The 21,412-nt window shown below is 42.1% G+C and overlaps 1 protein-coding gene across 1 annotated transcript; it reads left to right on the top strand.

The window, feature by feature from the left end:
• Positions 1-229: 229 nt before the first annotated feature.
• Positions 230-17,435, top strand: pacsin1b (protein kinase C and casein kinase substrate in neurons 1b). Its single transcript, XM_079185463.1, has 10 exons — positions 230-253; positions 9,702-9,830; positions 12,295-12,451; positions 12,564-12,799; positions 13,402-13,557; positions 13,965-14,140; positions 14,234-14,354; positions 14,993-15,117; positions 15,588-15,784; positions 16,856-17,435. Exons 2-10 carry the CDS (start codon positions 9,771-9,773, stop codon positions 16,981-16,983), a joined length of 1,356 nt encoding a protein of 451 aa, XP_079041589.1. The 5' UTR covers positions 230-253; positions 9,702-9,770; the 3' UTR covers positions 16,984-17,435.
• Positions 17,436-21,412: the final 3,977 nt, after the last annotated feature.

Here is a 21,412-nt window from a genome sequence, read left to right as displayed (position 1 = left end):
CAGAGAGGACGGACCAGGTTCAGTAAACTGCTCCCATCTGTAATGACACGTCTCAGTGTCTACTTTAAGAACTTAAAGTTGTATACTTTTTTTTCTCTCCTGTCTTATAGCAGGTGGTGAATTCCGCCTCAAATGAGTGAATGAGAGTTTTTTTGTGTATTGTTTTTAACAGGTCTCGGTCCAAAAGAGCCAAGAAAGTCATCGCTATGTTAAAGTACACACGGAGCTCGATCTTTGCCTTATCTCATCGACGGTACGGGCTTTAAGAGAGTGACAAAGCGTTACACTCTTAACTGTTGTCGCTCATAAAAAGGATCAGAATCAGGGCAGCAGAACCACAGATATCGTCTTTTTTTAGTCCATGCATTCCTCTTCCTCATCAAAACCCGGCGCCTGCATTACCCACAATGAAACTTGACCGCTGAACAGTTTGATGGGAGGTTTGAGCGTGTTCTGCTAGTAGCCAAAAATAGCACCATTGTATTTACTTGTATTTGGTATTGAAGTCTGCTTGTGTCCAGAACCGTCTGTATTATTGAAGGCACATGAATATTGCAGAGAAACTGGGATGAGTTTCAGATATTCTGCCGTCTGGCTGTCGAAAACCAAAATCGTCGACCGCTGCCTGAAATGATTCTACGAGCACTTTAAGCGCATCCTCTTGTTGCACTTTTATCTTTTACTTCTTTCTCCTACACACACACACACACACACACACACACACACACACACACACACACACAAGTACCGGAGAATTGCACAACAACTACAATCCTCGTTGGCTATTGAGTAACACCACCAGAGCAGCTGAGGGTTAAATGCCTTTTATTGAGGCTTCCTCTGTGACACCGATAGCTGTGGAGGTTTCTCTTCACTTCATTCACATTTGATTCACCTGCAACACTCAGGAACTGTCAGCGGTGATATTAAACTACAGAACATTTCAAATGAACTCTCACATTGATCTATTTAGTTTGCAATACACAAAGTACATTTGCTGTAGTCATCTGACACTCTGATCTGTCCTCACGGTGTAAAACACATCATACACGAAGGTTTTTGTTCGGTCCTGCTGTAGCGCTGCTCTCTTGTATCGATCTCTGTGTTTTATAATCCAGTTATCCTGACGGTGACTTCAGGTTACATCAACCCTCAAAAGAGTTTCTCCACATGAGTCAGGTGGGTCATCTCCTCTTATCCGTTTACAGCAGAGTGAACTATTGATGAGTGGGGCTCTATATATATTGATGAGTGGGGCTCTATATATATATATATATATATATATAGAGCCCCACTCATCAATAGTGGGGCTCTGATGCGACATGTCACGGAAAAAAAAGAGGAAACATTTTGATCAACTGTTTAGTAAAACACCAGCAGCCTTTGTTCTGTCTTTTTTGTTCTTGTCGTCTTTTTCCTGAGTGTGATGGATGGACCGAAGCAGCACTGCACTGTTGTTTCTCTTTTTGTTATTTTGAGGCTGTTTTTAATGCAAACTCGCGTCCGTCCTTGATAGGAAAAAGCATGCGGTGTGGATATTTAATAAAAGAGCATGTCAGCTGTGATCAATGGCCATCGTTGTAAAAGTGTAGTTGTCAGTCAGGTGTCATACAGCGAGACAAATGGTTTCTGTTTTCTCTCTTATTTTGGTGGTTGTGTTCACTCCAGACTTTTAAATGTGAATAGAACTTTAATCAGTTTGTCTTTCTCCACCTGCTGAGAGTTGATTCTTCCTGAAAACTTGGTGACCTGGTTGAAAATCTGTAAACGTTCTTATTCTTGATTTAATAGTTACTTCTCCTGCTGAGAAATTCAATGTGAAGAACTGACTTTGAACCAGTTTCTCTTGTATTTCCACTGTGAGGTTGAGGAGACAAAATAGTAGACGAAGTAAGAAAAGTTTGATTATAAGAAAAGGTTTGTTTTTCTGCAAGACTGCATTTTATATTAAGCTTAAAATAACAGTGGATTTTCTCACATGACATAGGATTTGCAGCTTCATTAGTGTATACTGTGTTGATTGTAAAATATGTCATATTTCTACTTTTATCAGGAGGGTATGCGACATAGGCAAGGGACCGCAAGAGGAATAGATTAGAGCGTAACAAACATGGCTGTGGTGTTCAGTTTATAATTCTACTTAGTGTAGAAATTGACATGTTAAATAATCTTGCGCTGACTCAAAATTAGGATCCTCTGGAATGAAAACATTCCAAACACAGGGCCTTAGCATGTAACGTCATGGGAAGAATGGAGGCGTTGGATACCTATGTATTTATGTTTTACATTCTGTTTTACAGCGTTAGGAATGTAAGTAAGTAAGCCAAGCCTGATGTTGCCCTACACATACAAGAATGATTCCAATCACTTCCACACAGCGAAGCAAACGAGTTATTAATCAAACACTGGTATCGGATCGGTACTCGGTACCGGCTGTTACCCAAAGACCAGGTTTCTGTATCGAGACTAAAAAAGCGGGATCGGTGCATCCTTAGTTTAGACCACATACTTTCAAAACATAATGACATTCCCATCAGCCTCAGCTGCAGTTTGTGTGCTAATCGATCTCTTCACCAGCTACCGGCCTGACTGCGGTTAAGCCTCCGGGGCTATAGACTTCCTTTTCACGCGCCGCTCATTGTTGTCGGTCCGATTAGCATCTTGAGATGTGAGACCGGATTGTCTCACAAGTAGCCAGTTTACGAGCTCATTTTAAACCAACAAATAGCTAAATCATCATCACACGATGGCCCGGGGGTTCCCAGATCGCATATGCTCCGCCTCTTTTGCCTGCTCGATCGTGATTGGTCAATATTACTCTGACTACAAAACAGACACCAGGTTGCTTCTGATACCAAAATCTAGTTCCGTGGCCTAAACAGATCCTACATGTGAATGCAGGATCTGTTTATGGAGATTCTGCGCCAATTAGCAAATGTTAGCACACTAACACACTGAACAAAGATGGTGAACATAGTAAACGTTATACCTGCTAAGCATGTTAGCATGCTGATGTTAGCATTTAGCTCAAAGCAGTGATGTGCCTAATTACAGCCTCACAGAGCCGCTAGCATGCTGTGGACTCTTTGTCCAATTAATGAATCCCTTTTCTCAATATGTTTATATTCTCCTTTATATCCATCTATCAGAACCATGTTCGTCTTCCTGAGCTTTTGGATTTGAAGCTCAGATTTCCTCGCGATGTCACCGGTTTAAACAGTGGACACCGTGGCCCGTGTGTCCTCCAGCTCACCGGTCCTCTTCACGACTCCACACCAAGCTGAACACTCAACAGAGACACACTGCTCTCTGTGATCAGCCGGGTCTCGTCTCATCGCGACAGTCCGGCCATCAGACAGCGGCAACGTGTCAGTCTGGTTGACAGAGGCCTCCCTCTCTTGTTCTACTGGCTTTTTAAAGTCACAGGAAGTCTTGGTCAGTGACTGCGCTTGAAATAATGCGGCTGGTGAAATATCCTGGTGTGAGTCATAGAGGACTATTTTCTTAATGCTTGATTGTAACATTTGTGATTCACATATTTATGAATTTATTGAGTTTACCCCTTTTAGACTCTACAGCTGTACAGCTTAACTTTTGCTCCGACCTTGTTGTCTAATTATTAACCGTTTTACGGCTGCCATGTCAACAGCACACACCTGCTCTCTGCCCTTTCACATTCAGAACAGCTTACATATCTCTACCTTGGGATCTCCTCCACCCTTCATATGCTCGGCTTGATATTGTCGTAATCTCCTGTTAGTAAGCCCCCGCCCTGCCTGTGTTTTACTGGAGCCTATACTGAAGGAATTTATGGTGTATTGGAATTAAGCCTCTTTTATTATCTAGACCAATGGACCAAACATTTTAAACTTTCCCTCATTCCACCGTCTTCTCTGTTTGACTAAGTACGGACATTTTCAGAGAGGGAGGAACGGAAGAACAAAGTGATAATTTGAAATTCCATCGTTTTCAAGAGTGTATAAATAAAAATAAAATCCAGCTGACCTTTATATGAAGCTGTAGTAAAACAATGAGGCAACCCTGAGGCCTGTGTGATTAGGATGAGCACTTTATGTTGTACGCTCTCCGTGATCACTCATTCCAAATGTCAAATAGCAGATCACACAGACATCCAGCAGTATCATGACCATGTGATGACATCATTATCTTATGCTCATTCCATTGTCAGTCAACAGAAACTGAAAAATATCGAGTTCATAACATCTAAATCATACGTTCAGCATGTATTTTGAACACAGTTCAGGTCGCCACAGAGAGGACGGCTTGAAGTTTAGCAGCTGAAACGGGCTGCAGCATCAGCTGCACGACCTGACGCACCAGAGCCAAAATATTAAAGGCTCACAGGTATCTTTGCAACCTGAAAAAGCTGGTGTGAATGCGAGTAATATGTGTATGTAATGTAATATCAAAGTCCTCTCATCTTGTAGAAGCTACTTGAGGAAGGAACCCAAACAGTTTGTTCATTTCCTGGCATTTAAAAACAATCAACGACCTACTGCGTGTTGCTTTTATAGAGGCGTTCAAATGCCTCCACCATGACCAGTTCCACCATGAGGCTGATCATTAAACACCTCACACGTCCTCACCACAGCATCCACAGTGTTCATAGACAGCAGCAGCCCACCTACTCCATCCCCCCGTTTCTCTCTCTCTCTCTCCCTCTCTCCTCTCTGGCCTGCTGCTCTGTCTGAGCCATTCAAGCAAAGCACCACAGGATTATCCCTCACTCATTATAAAAGCACACACACACACTCTTTTATTTTTCCTGCACAGTGCTGCGGGGAGAGGAAGATCTCAGATCACAGATTAGTGCTCCTCTTCTCCTGCTCTGCACGCTGATGCTCCGACGCCCAGCCAGTCAGAGAGGACGGCGGGCGGCACAGGGGAGAAAAATAAGCAATCGGGAAGGGGGGAGACAAGGAGGAGAGGAGGAGAGAGAGGCTGACTGCTGGAGGAGCCCACGTGTCTCTTTTCTCCTAGCTGGAGCCTTAGCCGCCGTTAATGGAGGACTGGGGGTAAGCTTTTGTTGCTGTGGCGGGGGGCTCCCTCTCTCCGGCTGTGTTCAGGGTCTTTGTTTGAGCGTTTTGGGCTCTCTTGACGTGTTGACGCTATGCCGGCTGCGAGTTGTGGTGCTTGCGTGCACTTGCTTTTGAGGGATGGGGATCCCCTGTGAGGCTCTTTTTAGTATGTAGTGCTTGAGGATGTGGATCTTGTTTTGCTTGGACTGCAGGATGTATTGATGAAAGAAGGGAAGAAGAGTGAATCAATGTGGTGGTGACTAAACCTTGGAGGGTGCTGCCAATGTTTGTGTTTGTGGTTGTGTGTGTGTGTGTGTGTGTGTGTGGGGGGGGGGGGGGGGGTATTGTTTGTCTCACCACAGTGAAACACTCACTAGATAGTGCACTCTGAATTAGAAATATAGTCAGGTTGATGTCATTATTTCTGTCGTTTTATTTCTACTTGTTGGCTTTGATAACAAAGAATGTGGAAGGAGCTAGTCGGTGACTTGTTTTCCTACACTGTGATCTGCCAAGCAAAGGGCTCGCCTGAACAAAAGCCCCCTCTCTGCACGTAGCTAATGGATTACCCGAGCATGATGAACACCCACTCATCATGCCATGCTCCACGCTGCATCCGGCCGAGGCGCTTGTTTTGCCCCAAGCCGTTGGGTTCGACCGCTGTGCAAATTCCCCCTCAATTAACAGGATTTGGGATTTTGGGAGTTTTCCTTCACTTCACCTCTTGTCATTTCATCTCTGCCCTTCGTCGTCAAAGACGTGTCGCTCCATGCATCGGCTCACGGTTGACCCAAATACCCATGCAGCTCCCGCCCCTCCCCCTGACCTCCTATCAAAACACAGCCCTGCCTTCCTCTTTCTATTGTTTCACCTGTCTCCTCTGCATCAAATCCCTCTTCATCTGCAGTTTTGGCTTAGTGAGATTTATTTTTTGTCGATTGCGAGACAATCTTCTCTCCGACAATTTCTGATCAGCTGGTGGAGTGTAGGCCGTTCAGGGAAACATAAACATGCACAGCGTGGACAGTGCTGACCTGCAACAGTCGCTTCATGCTTCATAGACTTGTGTGACAAATCAAATGGTGATTTCACGGTTGACTTTGAGCAAAAATTAGCTTTATCTTTTTAATAGGTCACCATTGTCATGTCTTCACGCTTAATGCTAGCTGCTTAGCATAACGACTGGAAACAGGGGGAACCAGCTAGCTCTGTCCAAAGGGAACAACATCTGCCTACCAGCACCACTAAAGCCCCCTAAGTCACATTTTATATCCCGTTTGTGTAATCTGTATAAAGTATAAAAACAATAAGTTGTTGTTTTACGGAGGGTTATATTTGATGGCGTTGCTAGAAATAATCCGGCACATTAAACCTTTGTAAAACCACAAGTTGCCGTTTCAACACTTCTGTTTTTTTACAGATTAAACAAACAAAAATCTGGTGCTGGTTGGCAGATTTTGTTACTTTTGGCCAAAGTCAGGCTAGCCGTTTCCCCCTGTTACCAGTCTTTGTGCTAAGCTAACGAGCTGCTGACTGAAGATTCCTATTTACTGCCATCTGTGAGTGGTATTGATCTTCTCATCTAAGTCTTGGCAAGAAAGTAAATAAGCGTATTTACCAAAATGTCAAACTTTTCCTTTAACGCAGATATAATTATTCATCGTAGGCTCGATGACTCAGCATACATTTGTCTTGTCAAATGCTTTCACGGTTTTATCTGTTCATTGATGTTTTGTTGTCCAGCGGAGGCTCAGTGAAAAATGTTCCATCTGCAGCTGATAACAGGACAGTCAAATAGCAGCTCATTTGCATCCTCACTTTGCATCCTATCTCGATCTGTGTTTAGTTTGTTTGCGTGTGTTGGTTTCTGTTTGTCGCTCCTGCCTCACCATATCCTACCTAATATGTTGTGTAATCTTTTTTCATCTCAGTGTATCCCTTCAGTGATTTATGCTTGTGTAAATATCTAAAGTAACAGCATGTCTGGACTTTTTGTTCTCATATCATAGTGGGGTAGTGCAGTGGAAAGTGGGGATTGATTAAAAAGGTCAGTGGAGCTCATGTGCAGGTGGAAAGCTCTGATATCCATTCTGACAAAGGGTCACGCTAACCTTCACCACATCCGTTGTAGAGATCCAGGAAAACAATACAGGGCAAGTCGTCTGGTTTCTCCCCTAAGTAGATCCCGGTGCACATAGCTACAATAATCCAGACGGAGCCTTTATGTTGTTTTCTTTCAGTGAGACTCAAGAGACAAGTGTTTGAAATGATATCTGTCAAATTGAAGTTTATTTGGGAAGCTTTAGGAGGCTCATGCTGCTTGCTCAAAAATGTTTTGCCGGACTCGGTATTTCCCAAAACCCCAAAAAGTAAGGTCCTTTACTGTAAGCCCATCTTGAATGATGGTGTTGTAAAACAGCACAAATAACCCCTTTATTTTTTTATATGTTATTTCGTCGAATGGACTTAAAAGGTTTTGCTCGGTCAAAGGATTAGAGCCAGGAATTGTAGATGACCAAAAAAAAAATCATGACAAGAACAGAGGTTCTCTGATTAGGTTTTATGAAGCTGCAACAAAACTCCTTGGCAGCGGCTAATTACCTCTTGCCTAGAGCCGTATCCTAGAGCCCATCGTAACGTCAGCACGCCGTGTGAACGTGAGGCTGCAGCAGCACCAGGATACTGTTTTCAGTCCGCTGAGAGGCTAGTCTGTTAGACGACATTTGACATAGATCACTGCCTACTTATTCTCTGTTATTTAGTGGGTTTCTTGTGATAATCAGTCCCTGTGCAGATAGATAGCTACATGGACAGATTAGAGGTCCTCTGAACACAGGCAAAAGCTTCTGTGTCTCCTAGTGGACGTTTTTGCATTTCTCTGTAGTTTTTTTTTTGTGTCTCTTTGTTGTTGTGATCGTTGCTTCGCTTTGTGATTGTTTTGCGTCCCTGTGGTCGTTTTCATCTCTCTGTAGCCATGTCTAGTTTATCTTTGTTGTTTGCATCTCATTTTGCATCCTCTCTAGACGTGTCTCTTTGTGGTCATTTTGCGTCTCTTTGTGTTCATTTTGCGTCACTTTGTGGTCACTTGGCGTAGTGTTGTGGTCGTTTTCTGATGCTTTGTGGTGATTTTGCATCTCTTTGTGGTGATTTTGCATCTCTTTGTAGACCCTTAGCATCTCTTTGTGGCCATTCAGCGTCTTTGTGGTGGTTTTGCCCGTCTTTGTAGTTGTTCTGCTATCATTTTGCATCTCTGTGGTTGTTTTGAGTGTCTTTGCAGTTGTTTGACTTTCCAACAAGGGGCCCCGTGCCTGTGCCTGGTAGGCCCGCTCAACAGTCGATCCATGGATGGATTGATAAGTGGATCGTTTAGAGTTCCTATCTTCCTTCTCTCATGTTGTGCCCTATTTTCATCACGTGTAAATCATTAGCAGTCATGACAGAAGCTGGGTGAGTTGATGCCACTGATAGTTACCAGCCAGTGTACGTATATCATACGTATCTGAGCCTTCCTGATATCAGTGTGTGGAAAGTATTGTGTAACATAAAATGCTCGGGAGGTGAATTTTTGATTTCCACTGCTGATAATCACTGACGATGTCATCACCTTTAGTTTGTACTTTGTACGAATGTGTGCTCGCGCATTCAGATGTGTTATCTGTGGCTCAGTGGTAGAGCAGGGTCGTCCTTCAATCAGAGGATCGGCGGTTCAATCCCCGGCTCCATGTTGATGTGTCCTTGGCCAAGACACTTAACCGCAAGTTAGCTCCCGTGTAGCTGTGGCTACGCTGTGGGAGTGTTGGGCAGGTGGCACCTTGCATGGTAGCCCAGTCTGTGAAAGGGTGAATGATGACGTGTAACGTTAAAGCGCTTTGAGTGGTCGGAAAAGCGCTGTACAAGTACAGTCCATTTACCATTTACAGTATGTGTGAAAGTTATAAGAGCGGAAGCAACTGTTTGATTGACAGAACTGAAGTTCAAGCAAGAATCCTGAATTCAAGACTAATTTCTCCAGCTTATATCATTGTTTATTGAATATGATTGTGTTTTAGACTGTTGGTCGTACAAAACAAGCATTTGGGGCTATCACATATTATGAGGGGCATATCATTTAAATCAGCATTTTCAAAAATGTTTTCGTTGAAGCTGAAACAGTTTATGAAGCAGTCAGTTCATTGTTTGAAAGAAAATGAATCCGTTACAATTTTTGATAATCGATGAATCGTGTTCTAATAAACACTCAGCTTGTCAACTATGAGACATTTCTGCTCTCTGTTAGAAAAAAAGAGCAATTTGAAGAAGTCATCTTGGGCTTTCGGGAATTAAATTTTTCACAATCTTTCGACATTTCATAGACTAACGATCGAAAAAAATCAGCAGATCATGAAAATACTCATTAGTGCTACAGCTTTGTACTATATTTCATAGATTGTTTTTTATTTGTATTTATCTGTCAGCCATAGAGTCACATTATTGTTTTTTTTTATTTTTTAAACTGCTTAATATGTTCTGTCCTGTTTTTAATTTAATTCTGCGTGCTTAATAACCTCTTGCGGTGCCCTGGCCGTGGTTTGCTGCCAGTGTATGCAGCAACATTGTTTGCAGCTAATAACCACATTTATAATCTCAGTGTTCACGCTCCTCTGTGCTCGTCTTCTCTTCCAGTGCATGAGGAGCGTGACTCTGCTGCAGACCGCCACAGCCTGAAGCCACCCTGCCAAATCTGGAGAGACCATGTCTGGAGCCTACGACGAGTCCGCCAGCCTGGAGGAGACCACGGACAGTTTCTGGGAGGTGAGACGGCAAAGACGTCTGTCTTTGACAGATTAAACCTAACTGGGGAACTGACACCGCTTAGTGGTGATGAACTCTCACTGAACCTGCATCATCTGGGGCCTTAAATATCAACTGCATGTCGGCACAGATTCACACATAAACACTCAATCCTAAGAATAATTCATCAGTACTGTTGATTGCATTGGCTTTTAATCTATCAGCATGATGAGAAACGGCTAAGTATTAGTGCCATTATCTCTAATGGAGTTAACCAAGCCAGCGGAAACTTCTATTATGCAACTATTAGAATGAGTGCAACAATTATCAAACAAATGATTTCCTGCTTTGGTTCAGCCGGTTATGTGGTTGCTCTATTCTCACCTGTGGATGACACTGAAGTGACACTAATGTCTCTTTTATGAGCTGCAATTGTTTTCACCTCTTATTAGAGATGATACAGTTTCACCTGCCTTCATGCTGTAAAAAGGCTGAAGTTGCCTAATTAAACATTTTAGTTGTAGCTGAACCTCATTTCCTGTATCGCAGCCTCTTTGTCTTTGAACTTTCTCTTCCTTTTGTTCCCCACTTTCTCATTTTTTCAATTAGGTTGTCCCACATTTTTGGGTGCTGGCTACTGAGCCTTTGCTAATGAGCTTGTGTGTGGAACAAGGTGTGGTTTTCATTGTTTGTATCACATCATACATGAGGCCTGAGCCTTTGGGGTTGAAGTTGTTGTACTGGCCTCTGCATATATGTGGGTCTGGAGCTTGTTAGCACCGTTGCTGCAATGACAGCTACAACGTACAGGTTTTCCAGTGTGCTCCATCACTTCCATACTGACTCGTCCAACGTCTGTCTACCGTTTAACGATAGGAATAAGTGATGCAAATTGAAGCCATCTGCTGTCCAGATTACTGTCAAATTAATCAAAGACAATCCGCAAATCAGCACAACTTAGAAGCTGACTAATGTTTGTTTGTATAATGACCTCAGTGATCATTTGTCAGAACAGTTTATTTCGCTGATTGAATCATTGATTCATTGTTTTAGCTCTAGATGATAGTATGTTGTACTGGGTTTCTCCCTCCAGATTACCTCAACAACCTTTCCTGAGCTCAAACAGTCCCAAGTTCCATTCATTGGCATTCAAGCTACAGATACTATTGACTGTCACGTTGCTGCACGTTTATTTATGACGGATGGGCTCAGTGAGTATTGGAGACGGAAAGAAAAAGACGCATCGTCACTTCACACGTTCAGGGTTTTATTATCCACTTCCTCTCAGGCTCGGCTGTGCTTTTTATCCTCTCCGCGTCTCTCCGACCAGCGATCAGCTGGAGCAGCAAAGGTGCCTGTTCCCAGCACACAGTCGCTACATCACCGCCGCTCATCGCTCCACAGTGGAGCTGCTGCAGTGCTGCCTGCCGATCGCTGACTCGGCTGAAGCAGAGGGCTGGTGTGGAATGCAATCATTTGCCCCCCCCCCCCCCCTTCATTTAGTCCACGTGTGAGATTTTGAGTGTCATTTTCAGAGTGAGGTATAGGTAAACACCTATTACACATTCAGCAGAGATGCAGACCTTTTTTCTCCTCTCTCTCACAAATGTGTGACATGAATGCAGTAATGTGGGATTTTATCGTCACTCTGGGAGGTTGCTGCTCCTGTGTCTACAGAGAGTTATTATAGATGAATTATATGACATAAACGCACCCCCTGTGTTCAGTGCATAGATCCATTCTTACCAGCAGTCTCTCCCCTGCTGTTTCCACCGCCTTCTTAAAGCATCACCTGCAGGCTGAGTGCCTTTTAAAGGAGGCACCTCACACACTGGGATTCATGTAACAGTGAGCAACACAAATCATGCCGTCTTCAACAGTCAATAACGAAGAATTGCCTTTTTTTTTTTGTTGTTGTAATTAGCGTATCATTTCTACCAACTAGAAATAATCTGACAATTCTCTCTTTAGAGTCATCTCTTAATCTTTTAAGCAGCAGAAGGATTTGAAAAATGAGCATCGATGTCAAAGTCCTCAATCTCCACAAATCAAAACCTTACAGATTATCTTTGTTTACCTCAAGGACATTTAGAGAACATGTTCTCCTCCCACCAGGAGGTGAAGACGTCATATAAAGGGTTAATACGTTGTGCTGTGTACCATTGTACAAGGCAATCATTAAATAACAAGCTACAGCCAGCAGCTGGTTAGCTTAGTTTAGCACAAAAACTGAAAGTCTGGGGAAACAGCTAGACTTGCCCTTTTAAAAAACCCGACCTACCAGCACCTCTTTGTGGATTGTGTTACCTTTGATCAGAACCAGGCTAGTCTTCATGCTAAGCTAAGCTAAGCTAATCGCCTCCAGGCTGCAGCTTCGCACCGATCCTCTCATACTGTCAGCAAGAAAGCAACTTGTGTCCCATAATGTCGACCTATTCCTTTAACAGCATTGATTTTACTGACAGTAACTTTGTTTCCATGTAAGGTTGGGAACTACAAACGTACAGTGAAGCGGATCGACGACGGTCACCGGCTCTGCAATGACCTGATGAACTGCATCCAGGAGCGTGCCAAAATCGAGAAAGCCTACTCACAGCAACTGACGGAGTGGTCCAAGAGGTGGAGACAGCTGGTAGACAAAGGTGACCACTGTCTCACACTCATGTGGTGCAAATTCACATGTTTTACAATAGCAACAATATCTGTGTTGTTTGGGGATACGATGCTTGACTTGACCCTTCCGTCCTCTACCAGGGCCTCAGTACGGCACAGTAGAGCGAGCTTGGATGGGGGTGATGACGGAGGCGGAGAAGGTGAGCGAGCTTCACCAGGAGGTGAAAAACAACCTGATCAACGAGGACTTTGAGAAGGTGAAGAACTGGCAGAAAGACTTGTACCACAAACAGATGATGGGAGGATTCAAGGAAACCAAAGAGGCAGACGAGGGCTTCAAGAAGGCCCAGAAGCCCTGGGCCAAAAAGCTAAAAGAGGTGAGGTACTTTTATTATTGACTCATCCAGTCATGTGCAATTAAGTTTGCGTTTTCAGACTGTCCAAAGATATTGCACAAATTTTAAAGGGTCAAAAGTTTGTTTTAGCTGCAGAGGTTTCTTGGAGACTGCCATAAATATTGAATGGGATTTAGTTTGGGGAACTGACGGCTTTGACAAATTAGTTAATTCGTTTCTGAGATGTTGTTGTTGAGTTTTTCAGATATCATTTTTCAGCGACATGAGCACAAATAAAACTGTTCTCACCACATTTTGAACTCCAGTGGCAGCAGATATTTCACAAATAGAAGTAAAACTGTCTACATGACTTGTTGCCAAAAAGAGTGAATATTATTTTTTTGTCATTCAGGGGAACAGATCATTTATGTCACTTTTAATATCAGCATCAGCTGAAACCAATATTTTCAAGTCAATTTTAAAGCATTTTCCAAAATGTTATTAGCAAGAAAATAATGGTGATATTAGTCAGTTGTGAAAATAATCATTAGTTGCGGCCCTACTTCTTTTATGGCAAGTTTATGTGTGTATTTCTCATATGATCAAACAAGATTGAATGTGTTTATGTCATCTTGTTCCTCTAGCTCGAGGCTGCCAAGAAGTCCTACCACATGGCCTGCAAAGAGGAGAAGCTGGCGTCCACCAGAGAGGCCAACGGTAAGGGAGAGGCCTCTGTGACCGCTGACCAGCAGAAGAAACTCCACGAGAAATTGGACAAATGCAAGCAGGACTCACAGAAGGTGAGAGCGTCGACTGCTGCAGCTCGTTATGAAAAAGTTACTCGAGCCAAAAGCAAATGAACTCGCAGGCTATTTTAAGATATAGAGCTGGTTCCACCGGGCCAAGTGTCATAAAGGCCTCTTAGCTACATTATTAATGTGTGACTGAATACCACGCCTCCCCCTCTACATGTATGCGTCTCCCTCGTTAATCCAACGTTAGCTGTTCTGGGCTGAAGTGGACTCCGGTCTCCTTCGACTGACCTTCACGCTCTTGAACCACGATTCTTTCTCGTGCTTAAAAAAACACATTTATTTACCTTCCAAGGTTAATACGACTCACATTTGACCACAGTGAGATATCGAACAACATCATGAATATCAGGCCGTTAAGTGTGTCTTGTATGTGTGCGTTTGTTCCCACCAAGGCCAAGGAGAAGTATGAGAAGGCTCTGGATGAGCTGAGTAAGTGCACTCCACAGTACATGGAGAACATGGAGCAGGTGTTCGATCAGTGCCAGCAGTTTGAAGAGAAGAGGCTGAGCTTCCTCAGAGAGGTGCTGCTGGACGTCAAACGCCACCTCAACCTCACAGAAGACCAAAGGTCTGAGACGCTCGTAAAACAATTAATACGACGAGGCGACGGTTGTCAGATAATCATTCACTCGTACGCTAACCCCTCGCTGTCTTTTCACAGCTATGCTACAGTGTACGGAGAACTGGAACGCACCATCACGTCGTCCAGCCCGCAGGAAGACCTGAAGTGGTTCAGCAACACCAACGGCCCCGGCATGCATATGAACTGGCCCCAGTTTGAGGTACAGAAACAGGCTAAAGTTGTAAGACGTTAAAAACATCACTGGAGACCTGCAGTATTCTGCAATAGATGTGCTGGCCAATCATCAGAAGGAATGGCTTGATATTTGTTTTTGCTGAGAGATAGATGAAAAGATTGATACCTCTCTCATGTCTGTGGGCTAACAATGAGGCTACAGACAGCAGCCTGTTAGCTTAGCTTAGCATAAAGACTGAGGACAGGGGGAAACTGCTAGCCTGATTCAATGGGAACAAAATCCAACTATTTAACATGTTATATGTTGTTTGTTGAATCAAAGTATATGTGTAGTGCTGGACTCATTCTTGGCCAAGTTCCTCAAGTCTCCAGGAAGATACTTTTTCTCATCTCAGCAAAAAGACATACTTTCCAAAATGTTGAGCTATTCCTTTAATATTACATTTTCTATCTATCCTAGTTTAACAGCTATAAACACAAAGATAACAAATAAAATGATATGTTTTTCTTTAGATGATACTAAAAGGAGAGCCGACCATTTTGCAAAGTGGTAGTAAAAGTTGGTTATGGAATATTGATGCAGTGTCCAGCATTGATTGTTGCTTAAACATTACACACTGAGTGATGTGCCTGGAATTGATCAGTAGTTCCTATGTTTTGCAGGAGTACAACCCAGACCTTACCCATAACATCTCGAAGAAAGAAAAGTCAAAGAAAGGCAGCGATGGAGTCATGCTGACTAACGTCACAACAGCAGTCGACCAGGCTCAAGCTGTAGACCGGGGAAGGTAAACACCGACATATTTCACATTTTCACACTTATTTAACAGATGCTCATCTTCTAAATGTATGTTGCAACATTTCCAGAGATAATGTAAATCATCAGTTTACCTTTGCATACTATATCTGGTACAATCAGTGTCTTCCTTCACCGTATGTTGTCTCATTTATATTTAATATTTGTTTGTATTCATGTCATTTCTTATAGAATTTAGTTTCATTTTCAAGTGTTTTATAAATGAGTAACTATTGTCATCTTTTAATCACAACTACACAAATACAACTAAAGTACTGTGGTCCTATTGATATTAATAGTAATAGTAGTTATTGCAGCAGTAGTAGTATGAGCAGTGATAGCAGAAATGGTTCACAAGTCAATAAGATAAAAAACATCATAAAACATAAACAGCCGCAGCATTAGGACGTCATGATATTTAACTGGTGGGACTGAACCCTAATGTTCTGCTGAAATGTGCAGTGTCAGCAGCTACGAGAAGAACCAGGCGTACACGGCCTCCACAGAGTGGTCGGACGAGGACCAGACGGCCCCGGACTCGGGCAACGACACCAACGGAGGGACCAACCCCTTCGACGAGGAAGTGGGGAAAGGTGTGAGAGTGAGAGCGCTGTACGACTACGAAGGCCAAGAGCAGGACGAGCTCAGCTTCAGAGCAGGTGAGTGGGACACCTGTTGACCAAACACTGAATCCCCGACAGCACAGGAACGACTCAATAGTGACGATTTCACTAACAAATGGAAGTTTGTCAAGTTCTGCTGCTGTCACCGTTAGTGCTTGATGTCAAAGGAATACTCTTTGTAACTGTTTTGTACGTTTTGTATTGCATTAGTTCACCGAAGCAAATTCCTATCAATGGCAATAAAGCATTGATTCGTTGAATCAACAATTAAAATGGATTACAGGAGTAATCAAGTTGCATTGCAAAAAAAAAAAAAACCTTTGTGTCGCTCATGACCAATGTAAGAAACTGTAGTTGGTGTAATAAACATAATAAACATTAGCGACAAACAGAAGCTGTGTGTGTAGTGTTATGAGTTATCATCACAGTCGGGTGATACCACTATACATATTTTATGAGGTGAAAGAGATACTTAAAAATCAGTAATTGCTTTACGGCAATTATTTTGTTACCTTTAGACAGAGTCTGGCTAGCTGTTTCCCCCTGTTTCCAGTCTTTATGCTAAGCTAAGCTAACCCGCCGCTGGCTGTAACCTTACATTTAACAGACAGTGTTTGACAATAGTATCGGTCTTCTTATCTAACGCTTGATAATCAAAATAACTGTATTCCCCAAAATGTCTAACTGTTCCTTCAAATCACTAGATTAACCAAAAACACAACATTCACGGCTGGTACATTTCTGTACGCAGGCACAGGGAGAACATCCTAACTCCAAACTGAGAGGCCCCAATGTTGAATTAGATGAACTATTGTAAAAGGTTGTATCCATAGTGACCACCAGTGTTTACAAAATGACTCGTGAATTATGCTGGAAAAGGGGTTTTGATATCTTGATACTTTGGTTTTGCCATTAAACTGGTCATTTACTGTCACCACGGTAAACAGCAGCTTTCTTACACACTAGTTACTTTTGGCGGAGTGGTCCTTTAATCTTCTCGTTTACAGCTGTAGGACCCATGTAACATTGACTCTGTATTATATGAATCAGAAGTGTTTGACATAATCTCCCCCTGCTGTACATTTCTGTCTCCTTTTATGGATGAAGGAGACGAGCTGATGAAGCTGGAGGACGAGGACGAGCAGGGCTGGTGTAAAGGTCGTCTCGGCAACGGGCAGCTGGGTCTATACCCGGCTAATTACGTGGAGCCGATGGAGGCGATGGAGGCGATGTAGCCTTTCCAGCGGAGGGCAGAAGACCCCGGACTGAACCGTCCAGTCATAACTGCACATTTGCCAGAGACTTGAAAGCAAAGCCTCCTCTTCCCGTCGGGCACGGTGACCCGTCTTCATCTCGGCATCACGGAGAAAACTTTACTGAAACAAGTTCAGGACCACATCGTCATCATCCACACACTGCAACTGAAGCAAAAAAAAATAATATTTCAGTCTCTTTGTGCGTGGCTGCATTTGATTTCAGATGCGACGCTAACATGCCCTACAGTATGTTCTCTCATCATCGTATTGATATGGTATCGTCGGTTGTGCCTGGATAGCGACAATGAGCTATGCATTGTGCATTTCATGTATATATTTTCATCTTTTTTTTTTGTTTTTTTTACAGTCTGGATGCTTGTACAGTTTTTTGTTTTTTCTCATTGAATACAGTGTTTTCTCTGTGACATATTTACATGTTTAGCATGAAAGGAATAGTTTTTTGGAGATGTGCTTATTTGCTTTCTTGTGAGATGAGAAGATCAATATTACTCTCAAGTTTGTACAGTAAACATGAAGCTACAGCCAGGAGCCGCTTAGCTTAGCATATAGACTGGAAATAAGGGGAAACGGCTAGCCTGACTCTTTTTGAAGGTAACAAAATCGGCTGGCCATCTATAGCTCACTTATTATATCTCCTTTATTAATCCAGAGAGGACTCTCTCAGTGTCGGACTTTGGAAAATTGTTGTTTAATCCATACAAAATTTAAGTGAATGGACTGTATGCTTCAGTTTTGGCAATCATTGTCCCTGGCCAAGAAAGAGTTACAGCACAACCCCCCGGCCCCTATAAAACTTTTTGTTCTACCAATAAAGAGATGTTAATTAGTGAGCTTCAGAGACAGAGACAGGTTAGCTCCTTTCCCCTTGCTTCATGTCTTTTTGCTATGCTAAGCTGCTGGCTCTGGCTTCATACGTAGCTTCATATGTGTGTGCATAAACAGTGCAGAGTGGCGTCATTCTTTGCCTCCAATACTAATAAGCATATGTCAAACTATTCCTTTGATGCATTTAGTTGTTATCCTGCCGCACTCCATAGCATGTCACTGAGTTAGCATTTTGAACCAGATAAAAAAAAAAAAGACCGCTCACCATCAGTAAAATAAACACACACAGTCACTAAGGAGAGCTCCTCTTTGAAATGGAAATATGTACCCAAACTGTATACATTAACCTCCGCTGTCTCACCTGTCACTGACAAGGTGCCTGCTATAACTACAGCATTTCATGTGGTGTCTTTACGTGCAGACTGTGTTAATAACGCAGGAGCCGTAAAAAAAACAAAGTCTGGAAACTAGCTTCATTTCACAACCAAGGTTTTATTTATTCTTTTTTTTTAAGTTACATGTTACTATGAGTGAATGTCAGTGACTCGGCATTATCAGCTTCCAGCTCTTATCTCTGTGATTGTGTGCATGCTGATGCTCCCACACACTGTTTGCCGCTCTGATCTGAACCGATCCGGTGCATGGCCTCAATTACTTTCCTCCAAATTACAGTTTCTTGATCGAATTAAAACTCTTATCGGGACGATGATGATGCCATTTGATTTTTTTTTTTTTTGGTGTAACATAATCAATCCTGATTGGTCTATTTCGCTGTGCACCAAAACCACAAGCTGCGTTACATTACGCACATCTTTATAGTTTAGAAAATATAGAAAATAAAACTTCCTACAAACAAAAAGGTGAGGAGCGCACGTGGCAGCACGGTACTCGTCGATTGGCTTGTTGCGCCTGGTGACCACAGGTGTTGGTGAAAAGTACACCTTCCTCGATGAGGAAGTCGGGTGTCGTCTTACTGACGCAGACTGAGAAGGGCTGCAACGAGTGCTGCACAAAAAAAAAAAAGCAGGGAAGAGGATCCGTCTCTGAAATATTGATGAGACGACGGCCTTTTCTGCTGCAAGAGAGAGAAGTTCATTTTGAAAAGGAAACGTCTCTTGTTCTGTGTTTGTGCTTCTGTATGCTCTTTTGGAAACTGTTGCTCCTTGTAAGCAGGGGCGAAATAAATGTTGCCTTATACCGAAATCTACCACCCTGCTGTACTCCAAAGACTATATACCGTCATGTTTAACAAAGTGAACCAGAGCTCCCTTCCACAGAATCCGACTCCTGCAGCTCAGTTTACACCGACACGACACGCAGTTCCTCTTTGTTTTGACTGGAGATATGAATTTAAAGACTTCAGCGTCTTTTTATTTGAAACAGAACGGGACGGTTAACAAGTGTGAAAGAGCTACAACTGCGGCATCCACTGTGATATACTGACGGATGGTAAAATCATATTTTTCAAAAATTACTCAAATGCTTCTTTCTTCGATGTCGGGAAACATTGATCTGCAATGTTGAGAGGAACTTTTTTTTTTAGAGGGATTTCTCTTTCTTTTTTTAGCATATAGTGCTGTAATTTATAAACTGTAGTGCCTGTTCATCTGCATACGCAAAAAATAAAATATGTCATCAGAAAACTCAGGCACATATGAGACTCTTGAAATTAAAAAAAAAATCGTAGCATTGATGTTTCAGTGTTTACAACAGTGGTGGAACACAAAGTATTAATCATCAGGATTATAACAGCATGAGGCTGAATCTTAAAAAAACACTAAAACTGCTGCTTCCTGAAGCATTTACTGTAGGAGCTGAGACTCCGACCCGGGAGGAGAGCCAGGGTTGATGTACTGTGGAGGTGATGAGTGAATTGCTGACAGGTGTGTGCGGTGCAGGGAGCGGTGACGAGCTGATTGGTGTCAGGTGTGTAGGTAGACTCAGCCCAGGTTGGCGTCAGGACGGGAGATACACATACACACCTAAACACACAGAGGGACAATCAGGGGACCATGGAAAACGAGAGGTGGGGACAACTGGGATATACAAGTAAGGGGACGCAAGAGACACTGGGAAACTGAGTACGCGTTCTGCAGGAAGAATTCCCCCTGTACCATACTATTAAATATTGGATTGTTGGTTTATTATTGCTGATGAATTAATGTGTCTAAATTCAGCTATATTATATTCTGTTGGTAGTTTAATCTATAGAAATCCATCAGATTTATAAAATAATTGTACGAGTAATTTCCTTTTTTTGTTTATCAGTAAAGTAAACAGTAACCATGGCTGTCAAATAAATGGACTTTTAAAGTATTTCCCTTAGAATAACAGTGGAATATGAAGTAGGATGAAATATAAAGTTTCTCAAATTGTACTTTACTTGAGTAAATGTACAAAGTTTCATTCCACCGCCATTTATCTCTTACCCATAGCGATCTGTTAACAAAGAAACAAAAGGATTAATAGTTAAATATTGGAATAATATGATGTATCAAAAGTAGTAGACTTTAATAAAAGCAAATGAATTCAATGAATTGAAATATTGTTCTTATTTTCTATTCATCCGTGAGTCAATATTTGTCCTCATTATACAACAAATACAAAGAAATCATACAGGGTCAGTGGTGGAAGAAGTAGTAAGATCCTTAACTTAAGTAAAAGTACCAATACAACAATGTCAAAATACTAAATTACAAGTAGCATTACAGTACATTACTGTATAAGCAATTTGTACTGTAAGTATCAAAGGTAAAGGTTCTGCCAAACTACCCCAGTGAGCGATCTAATAATAGTAATACATGCAGAGATGGGCAGTATTTCTATTACTTGTAATTGAAATACGTATTTCAAATACTTTTGAGTATTTTGTAATTTGTATTTGATAGAGCCGATTAAAAGTCGAACGTAATTTGTAACAAAATACTTCAGAGTGGAGTAATTTTGTATTTAAAATACTCAAAATACTTTCTCCACAAATCAAAAAACAGTTCATGAGTTCAGTCTTCAGATCTTCAAGTTCAACGGATTGTCTGCCAAGGTAAATATTGTATCTGAGTGTGACAGATGTCAACTAGCTTGATGTATAATTTATGTCTGGGTCTGGCTACATAGCCTATTGTATAAACATGGTGATGGTTATAATATCAAGCTAGCCATCGATGCTAACATGCTAATGACGCTAGCATGCTGTCTAGGCTAGTGCATAGCCAGTGTTTAGCAAGTTAGCTTATCAGTCGAGTAGCTAGCTATAGGAAGAGGGAGATTGGGAGCTTGTATGTCATATGTGATAAATATTTTCTTGTTGCTACAAAGCCAAAGTTTATGGGCTGTTAAGTCCCATTAATACAAATATATATATATACATAATCAAGTTGTCTTTCAATAGCTTTGCTAAGTTACACTGACATTCTGTGACTGTTCTTCCTGTTTGTGGGGTTCACCAGAGCTTTGTGTACATTATATAAACCTGAATGCTCTGCTATACCACATTGTGAGAAAACGGAAAATCCAGAAAAAAGTATTTCCTATATTTTAAATACAAAATACATGTATTTTGTTA

The sequence above is a fragment of the Pholis gunnellus genome, assembly GCF_910591455.1.
Source record: "Pholis gunnellus genome assembly, chromosome: 3".
NCBI lineage: Eukaryota > Metazoa > Chordata > Actinopteri > Perciformes > Pholidae > Pholis > Pholis gunnellus.
The sequence above is the reverse complement of the archived record's forward strand: the minus strand, read 5'-3'. Positions and strand labels throughout refer to the sequence as shown.